This window comes from Patiria miniata, unplaced genomic scaffold, assembly GCF_015706575.1.
Source record: "Patiria miniata isolate m_02_andy unplaced genomic scaffold, ASM1570657v1 HiC_scaffold_2, whole genome shotgun sequence".
Taxonomy (NCBI): Eukaryota; Metazoa; Echinodermata; class Asteroidea; order Valvatida; family Asterinidae; genus Patiria; species Patiria miniata.
The window spans coordinates 15625846-15647743 of NW_024037058.1; the positions used below are offsets into that span (position 1 = coordinate 15625846).

The 21898-nt window shown below is 39.3% G+C and overlaps 2 protein-coding genes and 2 non-coding genes across 4 annotated transcripts; all 4 read left to right on the plus strand.

Moving 5' to 3' along the window:
- The first annotated feature begins 390 nt into the window (after nt 1-390).
- Nucleotides 391-8764, plus strand: LOC119726667 (transmembrane protein 116-like). Its single transcript, XM_038198441.1, has 10 exons — nt 391-663; nt 1238-1281; nt 2544-2607; nt 3612-3749; nt 4312-4419; nt 5340-5482; nt 5669-5708; nt 6301-6387; nt 7117-7261; nt 7893-8764. The coding sequence occupies exons 1-10, from the start codon at nt 610-612 to the stop codon at nt 8225-8227; spliced, it is 1158 nt and encodes a 385-aa protein (XP_038054369.1). The 5' UTR covers nt 391-609; the 3' UTR covers nt 8228-8764.
- A 1900-nt stretch (nt 8765-10664) lies between these two features.
- Trnap-agg lies at nt 10665-10736 on the plus strand. Its single transcript has one exon. It is a non-coding gene; the product is annotated as a tRNA-Pro (tRNA).
- Nucleotides 10737-14353: 3617 nt separating this feature from the next.
- LOC119726806 lies at nt 14354-19358 on the plus strand. Its single transcript, XM_038198668.1, has 7 exons — nt 14354-14403; nt 14538-14588; nt 14785-14841; nt 15915-15971; nt 16251-16355; nt 16627-16746; nt 17151-19358. Exons 1-6 carry the CDS (start codon nt 14385-14387, stop codon nt 16725-16727), a joined length of 390 nt encoding a protein of 129 aa, XP_038054596.1. The 5' UTR covers nt 14354-14384; the 3' UTR covers nt 16728-16746; nt 17151-19358.
- Nucleotides 19359-20277: 919 nt separating this feature from the next.
- On the plus strand, nt 20278-20349 carry Trnap-agg. The gene has a single exon. It is a non-coding gene; the product is annotated as a tRNA-Pro (tRNA).
- The last annotated feature ends 1549 nt before the right edge of the window (nt 20350-21898 follow it).

Genomic DNA, 21898 nt, shown 5'->3' on the forward strand with positions numbered 1-21898 from the left:
GTCGATGTATTCAATTCCTATGTCATCAGTAACTAAAAGGTGTTGAAACTTTAATTAATACTTACACATTTAATAATTATTTATGTTACAGATGTATGACCAAACCATACGGTTTTTTTTTGCATTTTCATACACAAAGGCAATATTTTACCTTTCATGACAAGGTACACTGAACTTTGCCTACAAGTGTGTGCAACAGATGGGAAATAATACTATCAGCCTCATCTCATTAGGCTCATCTCACAGGTTGACGGAAAAACAAATGTATGACCGATTAGAATAGACGGCGAGCGCCGTTATCGATCGCTTTGTCCAAAGTTCAGTTTAGTGATGATAATGATTATGCGTATTATCTCACGCGCGACTTTGATATCAGGCAAAGGTATCAACGTGTGACCTCCGGACATGCAAAACGCATGCAGCAAACGCCTACACCCGTTTTCCTTTCCAATGTATTCATCGATCTCCAATTTGGTAACAAATATATTCATCAATCTCCGATGAAATTTCGACCCTCTGGTATCAACACCTTGATACCGTGAGCTTATGGCGTGACTGTTTTTTTCCTGATTATCGTCTTGAGGACAACCAACGCGAGACGACAAAAATATGGGGAACTTTACCTCCACCAACCCCCATTACTCGGTGCTTAACTTGGATCAGGTATGTAATGAAAAGTCTCGTATACGTGCATGCGATTAAGTTTCTTGGTTATCGTTTAGTAAAGCCAGAGCCAACATTAATTTGGAAGTTACTCGTAGGCTGTTATTTTTTTTTAGTAGGTCTGTGCAAAAGAAACCGGCCATGCAAGTTTTGAGGCCGTGGAAAAAAGCTTAAAGACGATAAAACAAGTTTAATTTTAATCCTTTCCTGTAATGAAACAACGGTACGGTTTCTTCGAAAGCGAAGAAGCACGGTAGCTTGAAAGCTAAAGAAAAAAAGGAGACGATGAAGAAAATGATCAGTTTACAGGTGGGAGGGAAACCCCAGATGGAGGTTTAAGAAAAGCCCCACGGAACAGGGCAAGGACATCAAACCAATTTCACTTGTTCGGCCTGTATGACCGAAGGGCGGAAGGGTTGGATGTAGAACGGGGAAAGTCAACCAGGAAATCCGACCCCTAATGTTCAATGCAATTCTCCATATTAAGCTGGATAACTGATGGAATTTAATTTTCCTCGGTTACTCCTTATAATGATATACATGTACTAAGACGCCTTACGATCCTTAATTACAGCAACAAGACGTTCGCATCGCGGAGTTAACTGCTTCAAGTCTGAGGTGAGTTTAACCGGACCAATATCTAGACATAAAAAAGTACACACAAAATAAAAAAATAAAATTGTATTTTCTACATAACAAACAACAATGAAATGGGTCAGAGGTAAGATTTCTGCTGAAACATTTTTAAACTGCGGACTTCAAAGACTGGTAGGGTGGCTTAAAGTGAAATGGGGTCAACGTAGTCATAGAAAACAGTTTGAAAACTACGACCTAAAGTCACCACACGCGCATATGTTGCGGCCTGGGTACCACACCAAGCATTATTCATGAAGTAAATGCTTCGGCGCGGTATGCAGTAAGCGGCCTTGGTATTACATAAAATAATACATAAACTGCTACCTGTCCCAGCTTGGGTGCAAGGTTCATTGTATATCGCATATTTGCTGTTGTGTTGACTTTCAACACTCGAGGATCGTACTTCATTTGTTGTAGGAAAATAATATCAAAGCAAGATATACATGTATCCGTCGAACCTGCTTGGTAAATACAAACAAATTAGCGGGGAATACGAACTTTAGAATTATGTGCCAAATTTTAGGCAAGGACTTCTTTTTTTCATGAATGGTATCAAGCCCGGTTCATACTCGGCGCGAAAGCGAAAGCGAACGCGAATTTGTGACGTCGTGGCAAGTATTCGCGCTGCGAATTCGTAAAAGTTGAACATATTTCAACTCGGGCGAATTTCGCAGCGAATGCTTCGTGACGTCAAATTCGCTTTGCATTCGCATTCGCGTGAAGTATGAACCGGGCTTCAGGCGGCAAATATTCTGAATATCGAAAATTATACAACCAGGGGCGGATCCAGGATTGGTTTATTTTCATCGGCAAAAAAAAATTGGAAATGTACACAGGTTTTTTTTCCTCTGGACACTTGGTGTCCGGAAATCAATAGGTGGGGGGGGGGGGGGCCTACGATTATTAACACTACCTCACAGAATAGTGTACATTATCCGCTAACCAAGCTGGTTTTGTACGTACATTTGTATTTTGTGTAATGGCAGACATTATTACCAGTACAAAATATTTGGTTGTCGGAGCGGGGGGTGGGGGAGGGGGGTTTCGCATTTTCTTTTCATGAATTTTCTATAAAGACCATTTTGTTTTGGCAGAGCCGGCTCTGCGCAGAGCCGGCTCTGCGCCTGAACACTTGTTTAATTTTCGTCCTTAAAATCCTGCAATAATCATTGACAGTCAGCGCACAGTCTCCTTGCTTGATCAAATCATTGTTAATTAACAAAATAAATCGTTAATATTTACAGCGTCCTCGGTTCTGGGTCCATTATCATAGCTGTCATTTTGAAGAGGAAAGTCTTGAATCCAGAGGTAAGTATTTGACTACAGCTAGACATTGATATGCCTCGACCTGTGCTCCATAGTTTCACGCCAGTTCTTACGATCTTTGGCTAGCCTGGTAGTTTCTGACAGTGAGCTCAGTCCTCGTGCTGTACCTCCCACCGTTTGGCTGGTCTTCCTCTGGGTCGACCGGTCACCATATATGCATGATCCTAGTACATGTACAAGGTTAGGATTTCGGGTAGGCTTCGTCCTTTGAATGTGTCCAATGAATGATACATGTCAAAAGCGCGTACATTCATTGGTAATTACCCAGAAATATGGACCTAGCAATTTAATGGAAAAACCCTTGCTCGAAGTTTTGGTACGCAATTTTTTTTTTCAAAGCGACAGTAATCAATTTCCTTTGCAGAGTGGAACCCTGGCTTAGGCTCGCGTCTTGCTCAGATTCACTTGTAGCTCGGCAGTGGCGTATTTACCCCGAAATATTTAGCAAAGAGTGCCCTTTTTGGGGAATGTAGCGCGAACGTCGACAATATTGTGCCGTTATGAAAAGCGCCACGTATTGTCTGATAGTGCCTATGATCATCCTGTTTGTTGAACAGCGCCCCCATAGAAAGATGGTGACCAGCGCCCCCCCCCCATCTTTTTGATTTTACGGAGACGGGGTGACTGGTGAAAAAAAAACACACTCTGTCTATATTTCGTCAGGAATGGGCGAGTGCCTTTTTATACGTCTAACCCCCCATCTCCCATCCAATGAAAATGACTTGGCTACGTCACTGTTCAGATATGGAACAAACTGAATTTTACAACAGCAGAACAAAGATTCGTTGACGTCGTAACGGTTATGCTGTGATCATAAATAAGCCAGCTAGCACGCAGGAATCCATTTGGTGCGGCCCGCCCTTCCAACAGAACCTTAACTGTGACTTAGGGTATTATGCGGTCCACAAGAACATCTAATCTGTATCACGGTTAATGATGATTTTTTTTCATGACCGTCTTGTTCTACTGTTCTCCTCCTATTATAGGTGTACCCATTGTTCCACCTCTCTCTTGCTGATCTGCTAGCCTCCATCTTTGTCATTGTAAGTCTCATTATTTTCGGCCAGACATCAGAGGACGGCGATCGATCTTCTGCATGTGCCTGGACATCGAGCCTAGCTTGGGTAATGACATATTACTGATCCAAGAGCATACAGTCATTTTTGGAGTCTCTATTGATCTATACAGCGGTTTTGTATAAACTGCGCTCAAAACCACATCCATCTAAAACTCTGATCGCAGGCTACAGATTTTTTGTTTGTTCTTGAAACAGATCATGTTTCCCTAAAGTCTTAAAAATCTTCTAAAGCCAGAGATGGATTGACACAGATGTTTCGGAAACTGCACACAGTGGGAGGCTTTTGAGACGTTGGTGGCAGGAAACACACCGGTCCTTTTCAATTGTTTACTTCAGAGATCAGTGTTTACGTCATGTTGTAGCTAAAGCGCTCAATATGACGCAAACAGTGAGGAAAAAACCCCGATATGTTTGTTTGCTGCCACCAACGCCTCAAAAATCCCCCACTGAAGGACAGAAGCTGCCTATCTCGATCGCTTAAACGCCGCCTTGATAAATACCAGACGCAACACAGCGATTTTATACCAGCATCCAAATTCCCCGGCTTTAATATAGTTTTCAGAACATGGAATTTCCTAATGTGGTGTGATTTTCTATTCCTGACCCAGGGCTTATACCTTACCACTTTCCTGCTTACGCTTATCTACGCGTTTGAAGCTTACCGAAGAACAGTGGACCAACTTGCACAACTTGTATCGCCGTACTATAGTAAAGAAGTGAGTATAATAGTTTCGTCTACAAAGTACTAAACGGGAGGAGGATGGGATGACGATCGACGATTACGGTGGTAACGACAAAAAAATGACACCGATACAAACAAACGACGACAGGGGTTCGGGTGCCAATGATGACGATGCTGATCACGGTGACAATGTCAGCAACGGTGACGATTGCATGATGACACGTGGTGGTGATTGATGGTGACAATGACGAAGGAAATGATGATAATAATGGTGATAACGAAGTTTACAACTGAAACTAAGGTTATGACGGTGACACTTGACGATGACAACAATGACGATAAATTGTGAATTAAACCGTGACTGCTGCATGTTGTTGGCAGCACATACCAATCAAAACAATAGATCATTGTCCAATGTCCAAATCCTGTCTGAGCATTCTTATAAGTTTACAACAGAAGCAATCTTAACACCACCTTTCTTTGGCAAGCAACATCAATAGGTCTTTTTGTACGAATACGAGCGCTGCACATACGGGAAGAATATCGCAATTAAAAAAGCATTTTACCAGCTTGACGCCAGTCAGAAAATTGAAGATTATAAAACCCTACATTCAGAATAACAGCACATCAAGCAACCTGCGTTTATAATAATTGGCGTCGTTTCAAAACCCATGTTCGTTTCAACAATATATCTCATGCTGAGAAATGCAAGAACGAACCTTTTCTGCTTTCACTGTTACAGAATAAAAATGACCCAATCATAGATAGATAGATAGATTTATCGAATGTCATGCATTAAATAGACATGAAAATCGGTTTACCAGTGTACAATAATATAAAGAAATAGGTAAACCATACAATACATTGAAAACTATACAAAAATTACCCTCGAAAATGGCCGCTACACATGGTCTTGCTTCTTATCTCACTAACCAGATTGGTATATCATTGCAGCCGACATACAGTTGTACACCATGGTACCTTCCCGTAGCGTACACCATAGCCTGGGTTATGCCTTTACTATCGCTTGCAGTGTGGCACGCTACACAACACACAGAAGCGCAGGTTTTCAAAGTCTGCAAGAGATATAACTATGAGTAAGTATACCAGGTGTCCAAAATCGAACATCTTTAACATTTTCATATTGATAGTTTAACATCAATTGCAGTTAGTTTTTACCATGATCAGCACTTTGCAGAGATTGTTAGTACTTATTGTATGATTTCTTGAGAGTGTGATTGTATCATTGCCAATTTAATTGATTTTGTTGGTTCTTCTTCCAGATGTCTCGTGATATTCCATCGGAAAAATGATCCTTGCCTGGTAAGTTAAAAGCCAGTCTACACCCTTACAAATTTCACTCTTACCTTTACACCAGCGAGATCCTCTTGAGGTTAGAACACGGAGTCCTGGGTGGATTTAATTTTTAGACAGAAGTCAGTTGATTTGAAAAAGAAACTGAAGCATTACAAGGTGCATGTTGAAAAAAATTACTGCAGTTGATACAGGAACATGACTTTGACTTTCGTCGAGTCGATACCGTATTTAGCCACTGAATAAACAAAAACTGCAGTCCGTTGCCAGACAGTGTTTGCAATTGGGACCAAGACGTTTACATACAATGTGAAGCCAGCTCGATAGAAAAGAAGTAGTGTGTCTGAATTAAAACACGCAGTAACACACGTGTGTATGAGAAGTGGAACCTGCCGCACTTATTGGCGTCCTGTATAATTGAACGCAGTAGCCAAGTAATTCGGACAAAAGGACCAATTTCTTGTGATATTAGCCATGCTCCCCAATAATTGGCACTTCCATTGCAAGCAGTTTACATGCTTCTCCTTTGTGAATGTTTGCGATTAACAAACCCATGCTCATCTTTGACAGTATTTCCCGTCGTTTTTGTCTCATTATATAGGACAGGAGTGATGTCGGGGTCGGAGGACGCCTTGCCATGAAGTCGTTCTTCATCACATCATTTTTCCTTTGCAGCATCGGAATCGTAGTAAGACTTTTTTAGACTGCCATTTCTCTTTTCCCTTTTTCTTTTCTCGAGAGAATCTCAGAACTCATTTCTCGGGCAAAGCTATTTAACCATTTAACGTTGGTATAATGTGAGCTGTGGTTGTCACTCGCGTAGGTCAGGCAAATGCACATGGAAAAGATATAAGCACTACTAACGCACACAAACTAAATACTACGTTTTGCAACTTTGTCATAAAAAGCTCTTCTTTTCTAGAATTTGTTTGGAATGATAAACATGTTAATGCTTATATTACTAAATCTGTTTGGATGTTTGCTTTAGTTGAAAGATTAATCAAACTTTGTCATACCTGCGTGTTACCTCCCACATGCTACAAAAATTCACTCTCGTTCAATAATGAAGAGTTCAGGCGAAATGCACTTTCAGTGATGCGCAATCGGTCATTTGGTAAAAAAATATTTGAGTAATGGCCTAAGCCAACTTGTTAACCCTAAGATTGACTTAGAGAGAATTGTGACCAGATTAGACATGTAGGGCCTTTAATGTACAGCCAATGAGAATCTCTGTAGTCACAACGAGTGTTTTTTGAGATTTGAGATTTCGAGTCAGTTCTCAAGAACAACACAAACAAGTAACTTAGTTGTGACAATTTGCAATAAATTTGGCCATTTCAAGTCCGACATCTCAGGCCCGTTTGCATACCGACCTCTGGTACTAGACACTTATCTCTTAAACTTATACTTGCTGCAGGTGTTTTACTACCTGACGCATAAAGCAGTTACCCTGAGCCAGCATTCCTCGGGCGTGGTCAGCCACAAACAGTACGAGGCAGCCAAGAGAATCAGGAACCGTGGAATACTGTACTGCGCAGTCTTCATCATCTGCTGGTTGCCAGGTTTGGCCAAGAACTTCCCTTTCCCCCAGTTATAGCGGTTCACATTAGATATTCACAACAAAGTGCCTCACCTGGCGGTTATCAGGAGAGGTAGGCTATGCAGCCCGTCACTAGCCACCTAGCGTGGTCAAGTCACCATGACGAAGAGTTGTAGTCGAGTCACCAGTGTCGCGTCCGAGTCCAAGTCTTGGGTACTTGAGTCATACAAGTCCAAGCGACCAAAATTGCAACTCGAAACGGACAAGTACTACAACTGTGCCACGACGGTAGAGATCGCTTTCAACAAAATTAAAATCAAACCCAGTTAAAAAAGGGAATGTTGGCAATTGCACCAAACACAAGTGCGCGCTGTTGAGGCTATGCTTGGAATTTCTTGAGATCGAGTGCCACAAAACCAAAAGTTGATAATTTTAATTCTTCATTGGCATCTACCGATACCTCCGACGCGGCTTGCTTGACGGAACTTACCAGGGCAACAGAGCGGAGGAAAAACGGCATATAAACACAATGCTCTAGAGAAACTGCGTTTCTTACTCCGAATTTTGTTTAAGCAGTTTCATTGAATAGGGTAGTTTATTGAGACGAGTACATTTATGTTTTCCTCAAGTTATATCCTGTTCTATCATTCCAGCCTCCATCGTAGGTATCATCACCTACACCGAGGTGGCCATCACAGAGAACCTGATCGTGCTCTTCATGATGCAAGGCTGCATAGCCAACCTACAGGGTTTCCTCAATTGCCTCATCTATGGCTGGATACGAGGTGGCTTCAAGAGCGCCCTCAACCTGTACAACGTGCGAGGCGACCGGGAGTCCTTCAGCCACCGTGACAAGAAAAAACGGCGGTCGCTGATGAACTACAAAACGTTCACGGTGTACACGGACGATGAGTATGACACGCTGAGCGATCCGGAGATCAACAAGTCTAGGCGGCCCTCACCCGCTGAAGAGGTGCACGTCATGTAGGACTAGGAGCAAGTTCGATCGAGAACAACTGGTTAATCAGTGGTAGACGCGTGACGTACTTTGCGCATGCTGACCAATGATTATCAATGTGATAACGTTTCTAGTACAAGCGATGGTAAACGCTCTATAACTAAACCCTTCAGGCTCCCTGATGTATATAATGATCTACGCGGCTGTTGGTTACCAGCGATTTGAACAACTTCGGTTGTCCGGTTGTTCGGTCTCCAAAATGTTGAACATTATCTTAACAAGTCTAGCCATCGTTGACTAGCGTGGGTTCGATAAAAATTATTAAAAATAATGGCTATCCACGGTTCTTGTTCAAATTTGCTGTAGGTTGAGCATGAACAGCATTTTAATGGAGCAGTTGCCTTTGGCTAGTCTGAGTATCACCCGTTATCCACGGAGCCAAGTCTTGTATAACATCTGTTCTAAACATGCAGATATAATATATCTGCAAGCCGCGCGCCTGTCAATCGGAGTCGACTTTACTAAATCATGACCCCATTTCATTTTCAAATCAGGACTAATGGTTTGATACGTGAATGCAGTGTTTTGTAACACAACAACAGCCGGGCGCATATCCCGTAACATGATACAAAGCGCGTGACACGTTTTTTTTTATCCGTGTCTATGACGTGCAATGGGTGGATATCCGAAGACCCGATACTGAATGCGCCCGCTGATTGTGCAAAATGTAGCAGTCAAGATGCGGTTGTCTTGCATAATTAATCAGCGAATCTGCTCAAATGTAATAGACTATGGCTTTTGCCCATGGCCTTCGCCATGGTTTATTACATAGACTAGCCTTTGGCTTCCCCACTCCTTAAAAAAATATTCCGAACAATTGTAATATCTCTGTCATAATTCTGAAGTCTGAATCTATTTTTTTTTTTAATTATATTTCATTGCACTTGACCAAGTACCACCAAACTGTACAATAATGGACATTTGAAAAGCCATCACGTTAGTCTTATGGCTATCGACAGCAAGCTTGAGTATTCTTAAATAATATTATGGGTTTTTTTGGTTTTCTTTGAATATTATGATTTTTTGGCTTTTGTAAAACCGTCTGCATAAACCAACTTATAGTTTAAAGTTAAATCGACTTCGTGTTAATTTAGTACCAGTAGAGCAGTTGTAATATTGACTGCCTTAATATCAAACCATCGTTCTTTATAATGTCGTTTGTCCTGTAAAAATCTTCATTCAAGTTTGACAAATTAGTGATGTTTTGCGGAACCTTTTGTTCACCCTCAGATCCCAGTGTACATTTGTGCTATTAAGGTAGAAAAAGAAATGAGTTGCTGTGTGTGTTTTTTTTTTTAAGTTGTTGAAGCAATACTGATCACCGTGGTTAAACGATAATTGTACAAACTGTTGGTATTTGTTTAATTGATAAATAAAGCTACATTTTAAAAAGTTAAATTCATTTCCGGGAAAGAAAACCTTTTTGTTTTTTAACTTACAAAGTTTTGTGCATAATGCATGTACTACATGGTGTTTGTACGGTTATCTTCCCAATCAACCAATTCTTCCCACACCATCAGTATCCTAAGAGTTTTCCTCTCGAGAAATGGAGCATACAGAGCAATCACTCATCAAATATGCACCGGATCCTGTGTGCTGAGTTCATGATGTAAGCAAACATCTGCCTTTTATCTTCCATCAACGAACGGCCTCGCTGATTGTACTTTGTGCAGACTTTGAACCAAGCAATTGACATCGATGACAGGGGCCATTATTGACATATATGACAAAAAGTTCATAGGATGCTCGATACTATTATTTTTATTTACTGTGAACGTTCTTTTGGTTTTGTTTCCTAACAGCAATACATATTCTATGGGATTGGCTATACATGCATGATGTTCTTTTCTTTGTATTTGAGAACATTCTAAAGAGAACTACCAGGATGTGATGAAGTTCGCTTTTGGCAATCCTTCATGGGTGCTATCAATATTGTTTTTTTGTGTGTAACACTTGCCTGTTACCTTAAATGTTTGTATTGTATTCTGTGTATATGTGTATTCTCACCTGAGAAATAATAAATGCAAATACAGGAAAAAGAAAATCATGTTCTCAAATGTAACCCATTTCATCGTTTGTATTTGACAATTTCATTTTTTGGATTGTGGTAAATGATGCAGAAATGCAGGAAGAATAAAATGGTAATGCTCTAGTAGATGTTATGTTGCTTAGGGTGCGAGTTTTTGGGTGAAATTCCCGGACAAGCCTTAAAAAAAGAAGTAATTACTCGCTTAACACCGAAACTAGTTTTTAAGGTTCCGTGCTGAACAGCCGCTTGTTGGTCTAGTGGTATTCCGGGTTCAAATCCCGTAAAAGCCCTTTTTAAAAATTAATTCATCCTGAAGATCAAGAACACTGAAACTAGTCGTTAAGGTTATGAGGTGAAAGACCAGTATTCACGAACAGCGGCTTGTTGGTCTAGTGGCATGATTCTCGCTTAGGGTGCGAGAGGTCCCGGGTTCAATTCCCGGACAAGCCCTTTTTTAACCAATTAATTGATGTGATAAGAACACTGAAACTATTCTTTAAGGTTCAAAGGTGTAACACCAGTATAAACGAACAGCGGCTTGTTGGTCTAGCGGCATGATTCTCGCTTAGGGTGCGAGAGGTCACGGGTCCAATTCTCGGACAAGCCCTCTTTTTCACGTAGTTGATCGGTTAACACGTACACTATTCTTTAAGTTTCAGTGAATAGAGATCCCAAAATTAAACAACAGAAATTAAAATTAGCTAAGCCATTTTTTTTTCGGGACAAACAGCGCCAGACCTAAAGTAGTCAGCCTAATCTACGCGCATTTGCACAAACTGAAATGGCAATCATAAACGTACATGTACTGCCGGTATTGAGAAATGTGCATCGCTGGGAAAAAAAGCTTTTTGAAAAGTCCCACAATGTGCAATACAGGTTTTTTGGGGGAAAGTACCTCATTGAGCAATACAGCAAAACACAACCTCGTCCCCAGTGGTTACTTGTTTCCTCTGACCTGATTCGATGCATCAATTTCACGTAATGGATTTATATCGTGTACTTGTTTCCTTTTTTAATTAAAAAAAACCCAACTAACTAATAATATGTAATGCTATACTGCATAGGCCCTTTTGGCTCGATAAGATTTTAACATTTTAACTTTGATCGATTGTGTTTTACCCCTGACACCGCATAAAAAAACACTAATTTCAAAGCTTATTCTATACATGTGCAATTTTTTTAACGTGCAAATGATCCAATACCAGGGTAAGAGTGTAGGGAGTGATGGGAGCGTACTTTTCGACACCGTGGGGACGAGGTTGACCAAAGCTTCAGCAGTTAATTTGGTTCAAAGTCTAAAACGCATACGCCCTTCCACCGGTTCCAGTCACATGATAAGTGCACAAATTGTGAACTTTGATATCGATGTACAGTTCCTAGTGGGTAGGGAGGTTTCGCAAGCGAACGGATACGCTTACACTTACGCTTAGCTATCCGTATCCGTTTTTTACCTACGTGTAGCGAGCGAGATATGCATGTCGTCTGCACGTTTAGCGGATAGTGAGTGGCGTATGACGTCATACGTGCAGACTACACGCATATCTCGCTGACTACACGTAAGTAAAAAATGGATACGGATAGCTAAACGTAAGTGTAAGCGTATCTGTTCGCTTACGAAACCTCCCTGTGTTGAACGGTGTCAATACACAAACAAGGTAAGCTCAAACCTAAAAATCACACTTAAAATAGGTTTTCCAGGCCGAATTCGGCACAACAGCAGTCATATTCATCAACGTGCATTCGTTTGCGAGCGAATTTTCTCAGCTCGTTGCTCTCATGCTTTTATTTTCACACTACTTTCATGCATTCAATTTAGAACTAGTTTCATTCAATTTGACGATGCATACCCGTCATTCAATTTCGCGCCGGGTGACAATAAGGAGAATTCCCTCCCAAATTGTACATACATTTTCCTCTAAGGGCAATAGTTTTGCACTTTGAGCCTTCAAATTGGAGAAGGAAAGTACAAAATTCATGAGAAAAACTAAAATGGACGATGATTATATTGACTAAATGAAGTTTACTGAATTATTTGTTATTTTTATTTTCAACAAATACACACCCATGCACCCATGTTTTATGACACTTTACTTAGGTGTTATTCTTTCTTTTCGTAATTATTGCACAAATGTCACAAATGCTTGCCTATTCAGGAAATTGAATGCCCAAAACGATTACCGCGGAGAGTCTGCGTGAATTTGAACGCTATTTGCATGTTTTTCCAAATTCAATGCCGACTCTTCATTTCTGTATTACAAAATGTGTGCAATCGTGTGCTCATGATGAAATTAAATTGAATGCTCATTTTTGCTCTTTGAATGGTGATCTAGTTTGTCAATCAATTTTGTCCTACATTGAATGAATCCAAGGGTGGATCCGTTGGGGGGGGGGGGCAAAGGGGGCCATGGGCCCCCCCCAAAAAAACCCCGAAACCATTTTTTTTTTATGTGACATCGCAATAAAGATAGGCAATGAGCACACCACCATGTTTTCCTCAAAAAAGCATTGGTTAAAGTGGTCAGAAGTTGCCTCAGATCGCACCACAGAGCATCTAGAATCCCATTTTTTTCTGGGCCCTTAAGCGGGCCCCGAACCCCACGCCGTAATTTTTTGACCCAAAAAGTCTATCGAATAATTAAAGTGGTACCATTTTGGAAAATTGTTATATTTTGGTTGTTAATATATGATGTTTTCTCAAATATGAAGCCTAGTTTGGGCTGCAGATAAACCAAAATGATGGGAGGTGACAGTTGTGTTCGCTCTTTTATGTGCCGTAAAATAACCAAAGAAGTCTGGGTTCAAAGTTTAAAACGCATACACCCCTTCCAGCGGTTTTAGTCACATGATACGTACTAGTCGTCACTGACACCACGAACTGACACCCGGTGGTCAGCGTTGCAGAAATACAAATCGGAGAATATTCCATCTATCTTAGAGGTTTTAGTATCACTTAACGTGAAAATGCATTCACTACTCAATTATAAACTTTATATTGTAAAAATCTGCTTAGCTAATTAGCAATTAAATGATTAAGATGGGTGTCAGTTCGTGAAAACCAAAATTTACGAGTTTTCGGAGAGTGCGCGCATGCAATAGCGTTAGTGAGTGTCAGTTTGTGAAAACCAAAATTGACGCGTTTTGGGAGAGTACGCGCACACACTGCGCATGCGTGCGCGCGCTCTCCAAAAACACGTCAATTTTGGTTTTCACGAACTGACACCCTGTGCAGGGTCACTTCGTGGTAACAAAAAATACCAGAATTGACCAATTTCTTGAAAATTCATTAGTAAAATTTGCTTATTTTAGATGATTTCAGCAATTTTAACCCTGTCATGTTAAACTTCATGATACAAACTGCTAATATGTGCAAAAAAAGAAATTTGAATTTTTAAAATTGTTTGTACACATGTGATGCAGAGGGTGTCAGTCCGTGGTGTCAGAGACGTAGTGTACGGTTTCTGCTGGTTATTCATTATTTCAGAGCATTCTGCTTGCTTCACGATGGCGAACCTAGAGCAAGGATCGCCGTCCTTGACGCGCAAAAAAAAACACAAACGAGGTAAGCAAAACCTGACATTTTATTCATCATGGTAACTTGAAAAGCTGATAATCTAAAAAAAAAAGTGGTAATTTCTAATTATCCAAAACAAATATGTGAAAGGGCAATAATTAATACAGAATTGTAAAAATAAATAAATTAACGTTTCAACCACCACCAACAAATGCATCGCATTCATTAATTATTTTGAAGCCCATACAGAGCTCTTTAAATTATTTTTGCATGACAACATTGTGTATTAAACTAGTGTAGAACAAATTTAATAGTCGCTTAAAACCATTCCTTAAATTGGTTTTAAAACTATATTTAAGGCGAAAATATCATTATAAAGTCCAGGAGGGGGAATATTTACAAACGGGGCAATGTGAAGTCTTTTGGAATATAAGAACCATGCTCGATGTTTTTGTTTTAGTTCAATTTTTTTTTACAAAAGTATAACTACAGTATATTAGTGTGCGAAATTTTGAACTGATGCAATTTGCTTCTTTTTTTCAGAAGATGATATCAATGTCGCAACTACATGTACTGAACAATTGTCAATGTTGTCGAATACAGGTGGTACGTACAATTGTATTGACGTTTAATTTAGTTACTAATCGCTTCTTTCCTTTCGTTCGCTGTTATGAAGCCTCGTTCAGGCTGTGAATAACGTTAGAATTTGATGCAATTGGATCTGTTTTTTTTTTCTTCAGAAAATGATTTTCATGTTGGAACTACAAACGAAGCTTCTGTGATAACAAGCGGTACGTGCAATTATGCTTTATTTACTTTGTTTGATTGTATTTATTAACAATTCGTTAATCTCTAATAATTACTGAATATTATTAATATTCGGTAATTATTTTTGATGCTTGTTGTTATTTTGGATGTTTTATGACTATAACTTCATTCGTATACTCCATATTAGAATTTGATGCAACTGGATTTCTTTTTCTTCAGAGGATGATATTCATACTGGAACTACAAACGAAGAGCCATTGTTACGGATTTCAAGCAGTACGTAACGATTATTTGTACATTTAGTTATCCGTTGTTATATTTGCTTCGTTCGCTTTTATTAATTAATGCGTTGTTGGTCGGGTTGCAGTACTTACTTTTCCCCGACTGGTTCCTTACTCCAGCATTATTTCATAACTTTTGTAATTTCGTGTTTGTGTCGATTTACATGTGAGCAGCCATTGTGATCATGCTTTTTGCCTAGCGCCCTCTCGCGGCCAACTAAATTTTTTTAACAGCGCGCGCCGCCTAGAATTTTGCTCAACTATGCGATGGGCGTAGCGAGCATGCGAATTTAGCATTCCACCGCGCTTTGTTTAAGAGGAATAGTTGACATTCCGGGCGTTTCGGTATAGTTTTCTTGAAGGGCTAGCTGCGAAATAACTTTGATTTCGATCCAACACCTTGTTGCGAGCAGACCATCTTTTACGAGCTCTTGCACTTTCCACGTATATCTACAAATTTTGAGAGAGGCTCCCTAAAGCAGTAGAATATTTTCATCCATTTTCACTGCTGATCGTCGATTTTAACATCGGACACGGAGTAGGCATGAACGTAGATCCACCCAAGTGATACCATCCTTGGAGTGACAGTTCACCACCCTATATTCCCTATTTGACTGTCGTTTTTATATACCCAACAAAGTTCCGTTTTTATAGACCCAACAAAGTTCTGTTTTTATAGACCCAACAAAGTTCTGTTTTTATATACTTAACAAAGAGTCGGTTGATATCCCCAAAGTTCATATCTTTACTGTAATTCTTTTTGTAATACTGTACCTGATCATTTGTATATAAAATTATTGTCTCAAATTTGTATTATAAATAAACCATTTCATATTTGTGAGACAACAGAAAACATTCGCTCTACCCAAATCATTTTTTAGTGGAACCCCTCGGTTAAAAGGAGAGTGCCACATTTTTAACTAACTAATTCCACTCTCCCCTGTTACACGAGTATTACTAATATTTGGTAATGAGGCCTATTATATTTTCGTTGGTATTTCGGATGTTATCATGAATATAACGACATTTGTATATGCAATGTCAGAATTTGATGCAATTTTTTTTTAGAAGACGAAACTCATGTGGAAACTGCAAATGAAGCGTCATTGATACAGAATTTTAGCGGTACGTACAATTATGTTTTACATTTAGTTATCCATTGCTGTATTTACTTCGTTCGCTTCTATGATGTCTAGTTTGGGCTGCGAATAAAAAAGAAGAAGTAGGGCGGTGTTTACTTTTTATTTGTCACTTACTATCCAAACATTAACATAAACATATAATATTTTAATCAAAAAGTATAGCATTTTAATGTTTTCTTTTAATTTCACTGTTTTCGATATGACCATAGATGATGTCAACGCAATCTCTCCATAATACGATCGGTGTGTATTCTCTTTTTAGCAATGAAAACGTTGAACGAAGAAAGATCCATGGTTAACATATCTGGAAAAAACAACAATGTGTATGTCGGCTGCAACATTTACAATGAGGAAATGAAATTCAAAGGTAAATTAAGAACCAAATCAAACGATATTTGGAACAATTTACCAATTATGTTCCCGTGAGAATTTGGCTAAAGGTTTTGTGAAGCTTCATCAGTATAGAATCTTGTTTAACCCGAACTTTGCAATGAACCAACCAGATTTTGGCATGTATCGATTAGAACACGATAATAGGTGAAGGATATGAGAACTGACTGGAATTGCCTCACTTGAAACACAGCATGATGCACCTGCTATTCAATAACTAAATTACTGTTGACATTATTGATGCACAGGTCATAGAGATGATGCAGCTGGGGTTGATCGGCTATCCACCGCGTATTTTGATGATGCGGTGGATCCACACCATCCACCCCAGCATCGAGGTCCTCGGTAGGCATCCGAACCACCAACAGGTAAAAATAATAACAGTCAATCACCATGGAGCTTATTCACGAAGAAGCCATTTTGGTCGTGTTCCTGAATGTATTTTATAAATTGTGAACTGTTGAATGGGATGGTGCCAGACTTTGCATTGTAGCCTCACCTTCTTTTTTTTTAAATGTGGCTAAAAATAGTAGGGTATATGTTAAATCTCAAATTCGAAAATAATTCATCAGAGCAGACTGGTAATAATGTGTCGGCTAGTGATGTTAGAACACCACCTTATTACAATACCATCGCCACTGTCATTTATATTAATTAATTGTTTAACCGTTTCTAAACAGCAAGGAAGTGATACCGAGCATATGTGTATCGAGAAGTGCAAGTCTATCTTAGAGCTAAAACTGTTTCCCCATTTTTTTATTTTTTTTTATAGCTGTTTGCAAGGACCAATCTGCGGCGCCAGGGATAACTGAACAAGTTTTGAACGAATTGCAAGTTATTAAAAGACATTTATCCAAAGTAACGTCTAAAAGTTTTATATGTGCAGATAACATTGAATACTTCACAGGATTTTCAGAGGAAGAATTTCAGTTTATTGTTGCGAAAATTGATAAACACGGCAGTGTTTTTAATGATAAGAAAAGAAGCAGGAGCGGTAAAAACATTTCGTTTGAACAGCATTTTTTAATAGGGTTGGTAAAATTCAGACATAATTATTCATTTGAGGATTTGGCGAAGTTTTTTAATATAGAAGAGCAAGACTACAGAAATGCATTTCTTAAGTGGATCAATTTTATATCAAAAGTTTCAATTAACATAAAGTGGTCAAGCAGAGATACAATTCTTGAGCATTCGTCTGAAAAATTTAAGAACAGGTTCCCTAATACGATCGCTATCATAGATGAGATTGAAGTATGTTCAGGTTCGGATACAAAATGGCATGCGTTGTTGTGCTTAGATCCGAGTGGTTCAATTCTGTATGCTTCAGACCTTTACTCTGATTCCTTATCGGCAAAAGAAATGGGACATTTGTTGGATTTATTAAAGGAAAACATGAGGAATGGAAAGCTGTATAAGAATGATAGAATTATTATGAATAAGTCCTTGAATATTAAACGAGATTTTATTACGCTTGGATTGAAAGTTACTGAAAATGCTATTTACAGGAAAGATGCTATGAGGTTTATTCGCGATTTTAAAATGTTGAATCGAATTGATCCTTCACTTGCTCGGAACTCTAACAAAATATGGCATGTTTGTCTATTTGTATTCAGTTTACGAAACAAGATGGAGTCTTTTGCGAGACTATGATGTTTGGATTATCTTTTGTGAGGTTATGATATCGATAGTCTTTTGTGAGAATGTGATGTGCTTTTAGTCTTTTGTTATATGGGCTGAGGGCCCCAGCTGATCAGCTTTTGCTGGATGCTTTTACACGGTTGCTTTTACCGGATGCTTTTACACGGTTGCTTTTATGGATGGTTTTACACGGTTGCTTTTACTGGATGGTTTTACACGGTTGCTTTTACTGGATGGTTTTACACGGTTGCTTTTACTGGATGGTTTTACACGGTTGCTTTTACTGGATGGTTTTACACGGTTGCTTTTACTGGATGGTTTTACACGGTTGCTTTTACTGGATGGTTTTACACGGTTGCTTTTACTGGATGGTTTTACACGGTTGCTTTTACTGGATGGTTTTACACGGTTGCTTTTACTGGATGGTTTTACACGGTTGCTTTTACTGGATGGTTTTACACGGTTGCTTTTACTGGATGCTTTTACACGGTTGCTTTTACTGGATGGTTTTACACGGTTGCTTTTATGGATGCTTTTACACGGTTGCTTTTACTGGATGGTTTTACACGGTTGCTTTTATGGATGCTTTTACACGGTTGCTTTTGCTGGATGCTTTTACACGGTGAGATAAAACGGTTTTAGATAAATAAAAAAAAAATGTGTAATGAGTCTTTTCTTATAATCTGATATGTAGTTGACGTTGAGGTGGAATTTTCATTATTATTGTGGGTACGGGATTTTTCATATAACAAGTAATTCGCAATATACCCGGAGTGCAAAGAGTATTTTTTATTTAAAGACTAACATTATCCTCCCAGAGATGTTATAGTTAGCCTAAGTAATTACTTTTTGATCGCTGTTAAATAAGGATCAATGAGGTATAACGTACTTCATGTAAGCTTTCAAACTCGGCGTTGTAATACTTAAGACCCTTCATCTTAATAAGTCTTCGGATCTTGTTGCTATAGTTGCGTAGCCTATCGGCGGTTCGAGTCAGTGTGACGTCATTTCAACTTAAACCACGCCCACTGCACACGGTTATAGTAGAGATCAGTGGGAGTAGCTTTGGAAAAATGTATTTTTTTTTTAATTTCTCTCAGCCAACAGCGTCCTTCTTGCTTGTGTAACTTAATCATTATTACTTAGTGTATAGCATTCAATTTAACTATGTCTGTTTATCTAATCCTTTAAGCTATGCACATTATGGGGGCCTCTACTCGACAAGCCTTGCTTTTTGGAGACTCCCACCACTTAATCGCCCTTCATTCTAATTATACCCATTTTCCATGTATTGTTATTTGATTGAGTGGAAATAAAGTATTGATTGATTGATTGATTGATTGATTGATTGATTGATTGATTGATTGATTGATTGATTGATTGATTGATTGAATAATCGCCAATTACAGGCCGAGTAAAAACATTAAACGTAATATTACAATACAAATTTATGATACAATTACAATACGAAATGTATACACAAATAAAACAAAACTTAACTGAATTACATAACACCAAAACGATTAAAATATATATATATATAGGCCTATAACAATACTTTACATGTATAGCAAACAAAAAAAGAGGACTAAAAAAATTACAGTCTGAAGTGGAATTAAAAAACATATAGAGGCGACACAAAAGGAGACGGTACACACAATAAAAAAAACTGCACAGACAGGACAACTCTATGCAGACAAAAACATAATAATAATAATAATTGTACAAACTGGTGGTGCTTGTTTAATTGATGAATAAAGGTGAATTATGAACAGCATAAGTTATTACCGAGGGAAAGGAAAACAGTTTGTTTTAAGTTTTCAAAGTCGCTTCCTATAATTCCTTCTGTATTAAATGATGTTTGTACTCTTCCCAATCAACCGATTCTTCCCACACTATCGGTACGCTATGAGTTATCGTCTCGCGAAATGCAGCAAACAGAGCTTGCAATTCCTCAGCAAAAATGCACCCATATCCTGTGTGACGAGTTCACGTATATGCCACATATACGGTCGGCGTTTGGTCGCGATGAGCTGCACACACTGCTCATTAAGAACACTGAAACGAGTCTTTAATGCCAGTAGTGAGAAATGGAATATTCACCAACGCACTGTTTGTTGGTCGAATTGGCATGACGCTTAGGGTGCGAGCTATAAGTCCCGGGTTCAATTCCCAGACAGACCTTTTTAAAGTATTTGTTCATTAAACACAGGAACTAGTTTTTAAGGTTCAGAGGTGAAAGACCATTATTCACGAAGAGCGGCTTGTTGGTCTAGTGGCATGATTCTCGCTTAGGGTGCGAGAGGTCCCGGGTTCAATTCCCGGACAAGCCCTCTTTTTCCAATTAATATTGCTCCTTTAACACAAACAGTTACACCAGCTTCAGTGGTGAAAGATCCCAAAATAAAACGAGAGAAATCAAATTTAGCTATAGCCACTCTGTTTTTAGACAAACTGCGCCAGACCTAAAGTAGCCAGCCTAATTTACGCGCATAAATGGCAAACATAAACGCACACGTACTGCCGGTATTGAGAAATTAGCATCGTTTAAAAGCTCTTTGAATAGTCCCACATTGTGCAATACAGTCTTTTGGGGGGAAATTACCGCTTTGCGCAATGCACCAAAACACAACCTCGTCCCCAGTGGTTAAGTGTTTCCTATACCCTGATTCGATACAGCAATTAAGTAATGGATTTATATCGTGTAGGCCTAGTTGGTGATTTTTAAAAAAACCCTTTATTACCAACGTGATATTAACGTTCAACGTGAATCCATACGCCAACTCCATCTAAAAATCAAAACTCTTTTTTCTATTCTCTAATAGTAATATGTAAAATGTAATGATTGTAGCATTGAATGAAATTGATTGTGTTTTACCCCAGACACCGCATACAAAAGCAGACACTGATTTAAAGCTTTGGTGGCGTTATCGCGCAAGTGATCCAATACCAGTGTGAGAGTGTGGGAGTGCTGGGAGCGTATTGCTCGACACCATGGGGACGAAGTTGACCAAAACTTCAGGACTGAGTTAATCGTTGATCGTCTGGGTTCAACGCATACTTCCAGCGGTCACATGATACGTACATAATGGTGAACTTTGATACCGGTGTACGGTTCCAATGCTATTGATTATTCCAGAACATTCTGGTTGTTTCAATATTATTTCGAGCTTGACACGACTGCAGTAGATGACGACATAACATTACATGGAGACTCACACAAACGACTTGACTCGATACTACTACTCATGACGTCATAAGGGATACCGACGAAGCATGCTGGGATATAATCAAATATGGCCGATCAACCATTAGTCGGGGGTCTTAGGGATATTTTGGTTCAGTTTCTTCCAAAAGCACCAAATTTGGCACAGATGTCGTCCATACCATACTATTTCGATTTTTGACGGGCGCCAAGACGGGCGCTCCACGGGGCCGCCATACTGGCAATATCCAATATGGCCGCCAACCGGGTCAGAGGTCAATCGAACTAAACGAGCTCGAATCATAAATAATACCACTTTTCAGGTATTTTCGGGGTCCAGCAATCTGAATCTGATGTTATTTTAACGATTTGAGGCAAGACAGATGCCCCAAGGGACCGCCATATTGGCAAAATCCAAAATGGCCGCCACATATATCACAGTTAAGAAAATAACGAGCTAAAATCTTAAATAATACCACCTGTAGTGGGTTTTCGGGGTCACAGAATCTAAATATGATGTCATTTTAATGATTCGACGCAAGGCAGATACTCTAGGAGCCGCCATTTTTTCCAAAAAAAAATGGCCGCCACCCAGGTTGGAGGTACTCGCAGTTAAAACAATACAACGTGTTTTTTTTTTTGGGGGGGGGTGTTCCAAATATCTGATTCTGATGTTA

What these genes read in the sequence shown, in the direction of transcription:
- LOC119726667 (XM_038198441.1), top strand. Translation starts at nt 610, where the DNA reads ATGGGGAACTTTACCTCCACCAACCCCCATTACTCGGTGCTTAACTTG. An exon ending in GGACATCGAGCCTAGCTTGG is followed by an intron (nt 3,750 to 4,311) that starts GTAATGACATAT and finishes TTCCTGACCCAG; the next exon opens with GGCTTATACCTTACCACTTT. An exon ending in CATCATCTGCTGGTTGCCAG is followed by an intron (nt 7,262 to 7,892) that starts GTTTGGCCAAGA and finishes CTATCATTCCAG; the next exon opens with CCTCCATCGTAGGTATCATC.
- LOC119726806 (XM_038198668.1), top strand. An exon ending in ATTGATACAGAATTTTAGCG is followed by an intron (nt 15,972 to 16,250) that starts GTACGTACAATT and finishes TTCTCTTTTTAG; the next exon opens with CAATGAAAACGTTGAACGAA. An exon ending in TGAGGAAATGAAATTCAAAG is followed by an intron (nt 16,356 to 16,626) that starts GTAAATTAAGAA and finishes ATTGATGCACAG; the next exon opens with GTCATAGAGATGATGCAGCT.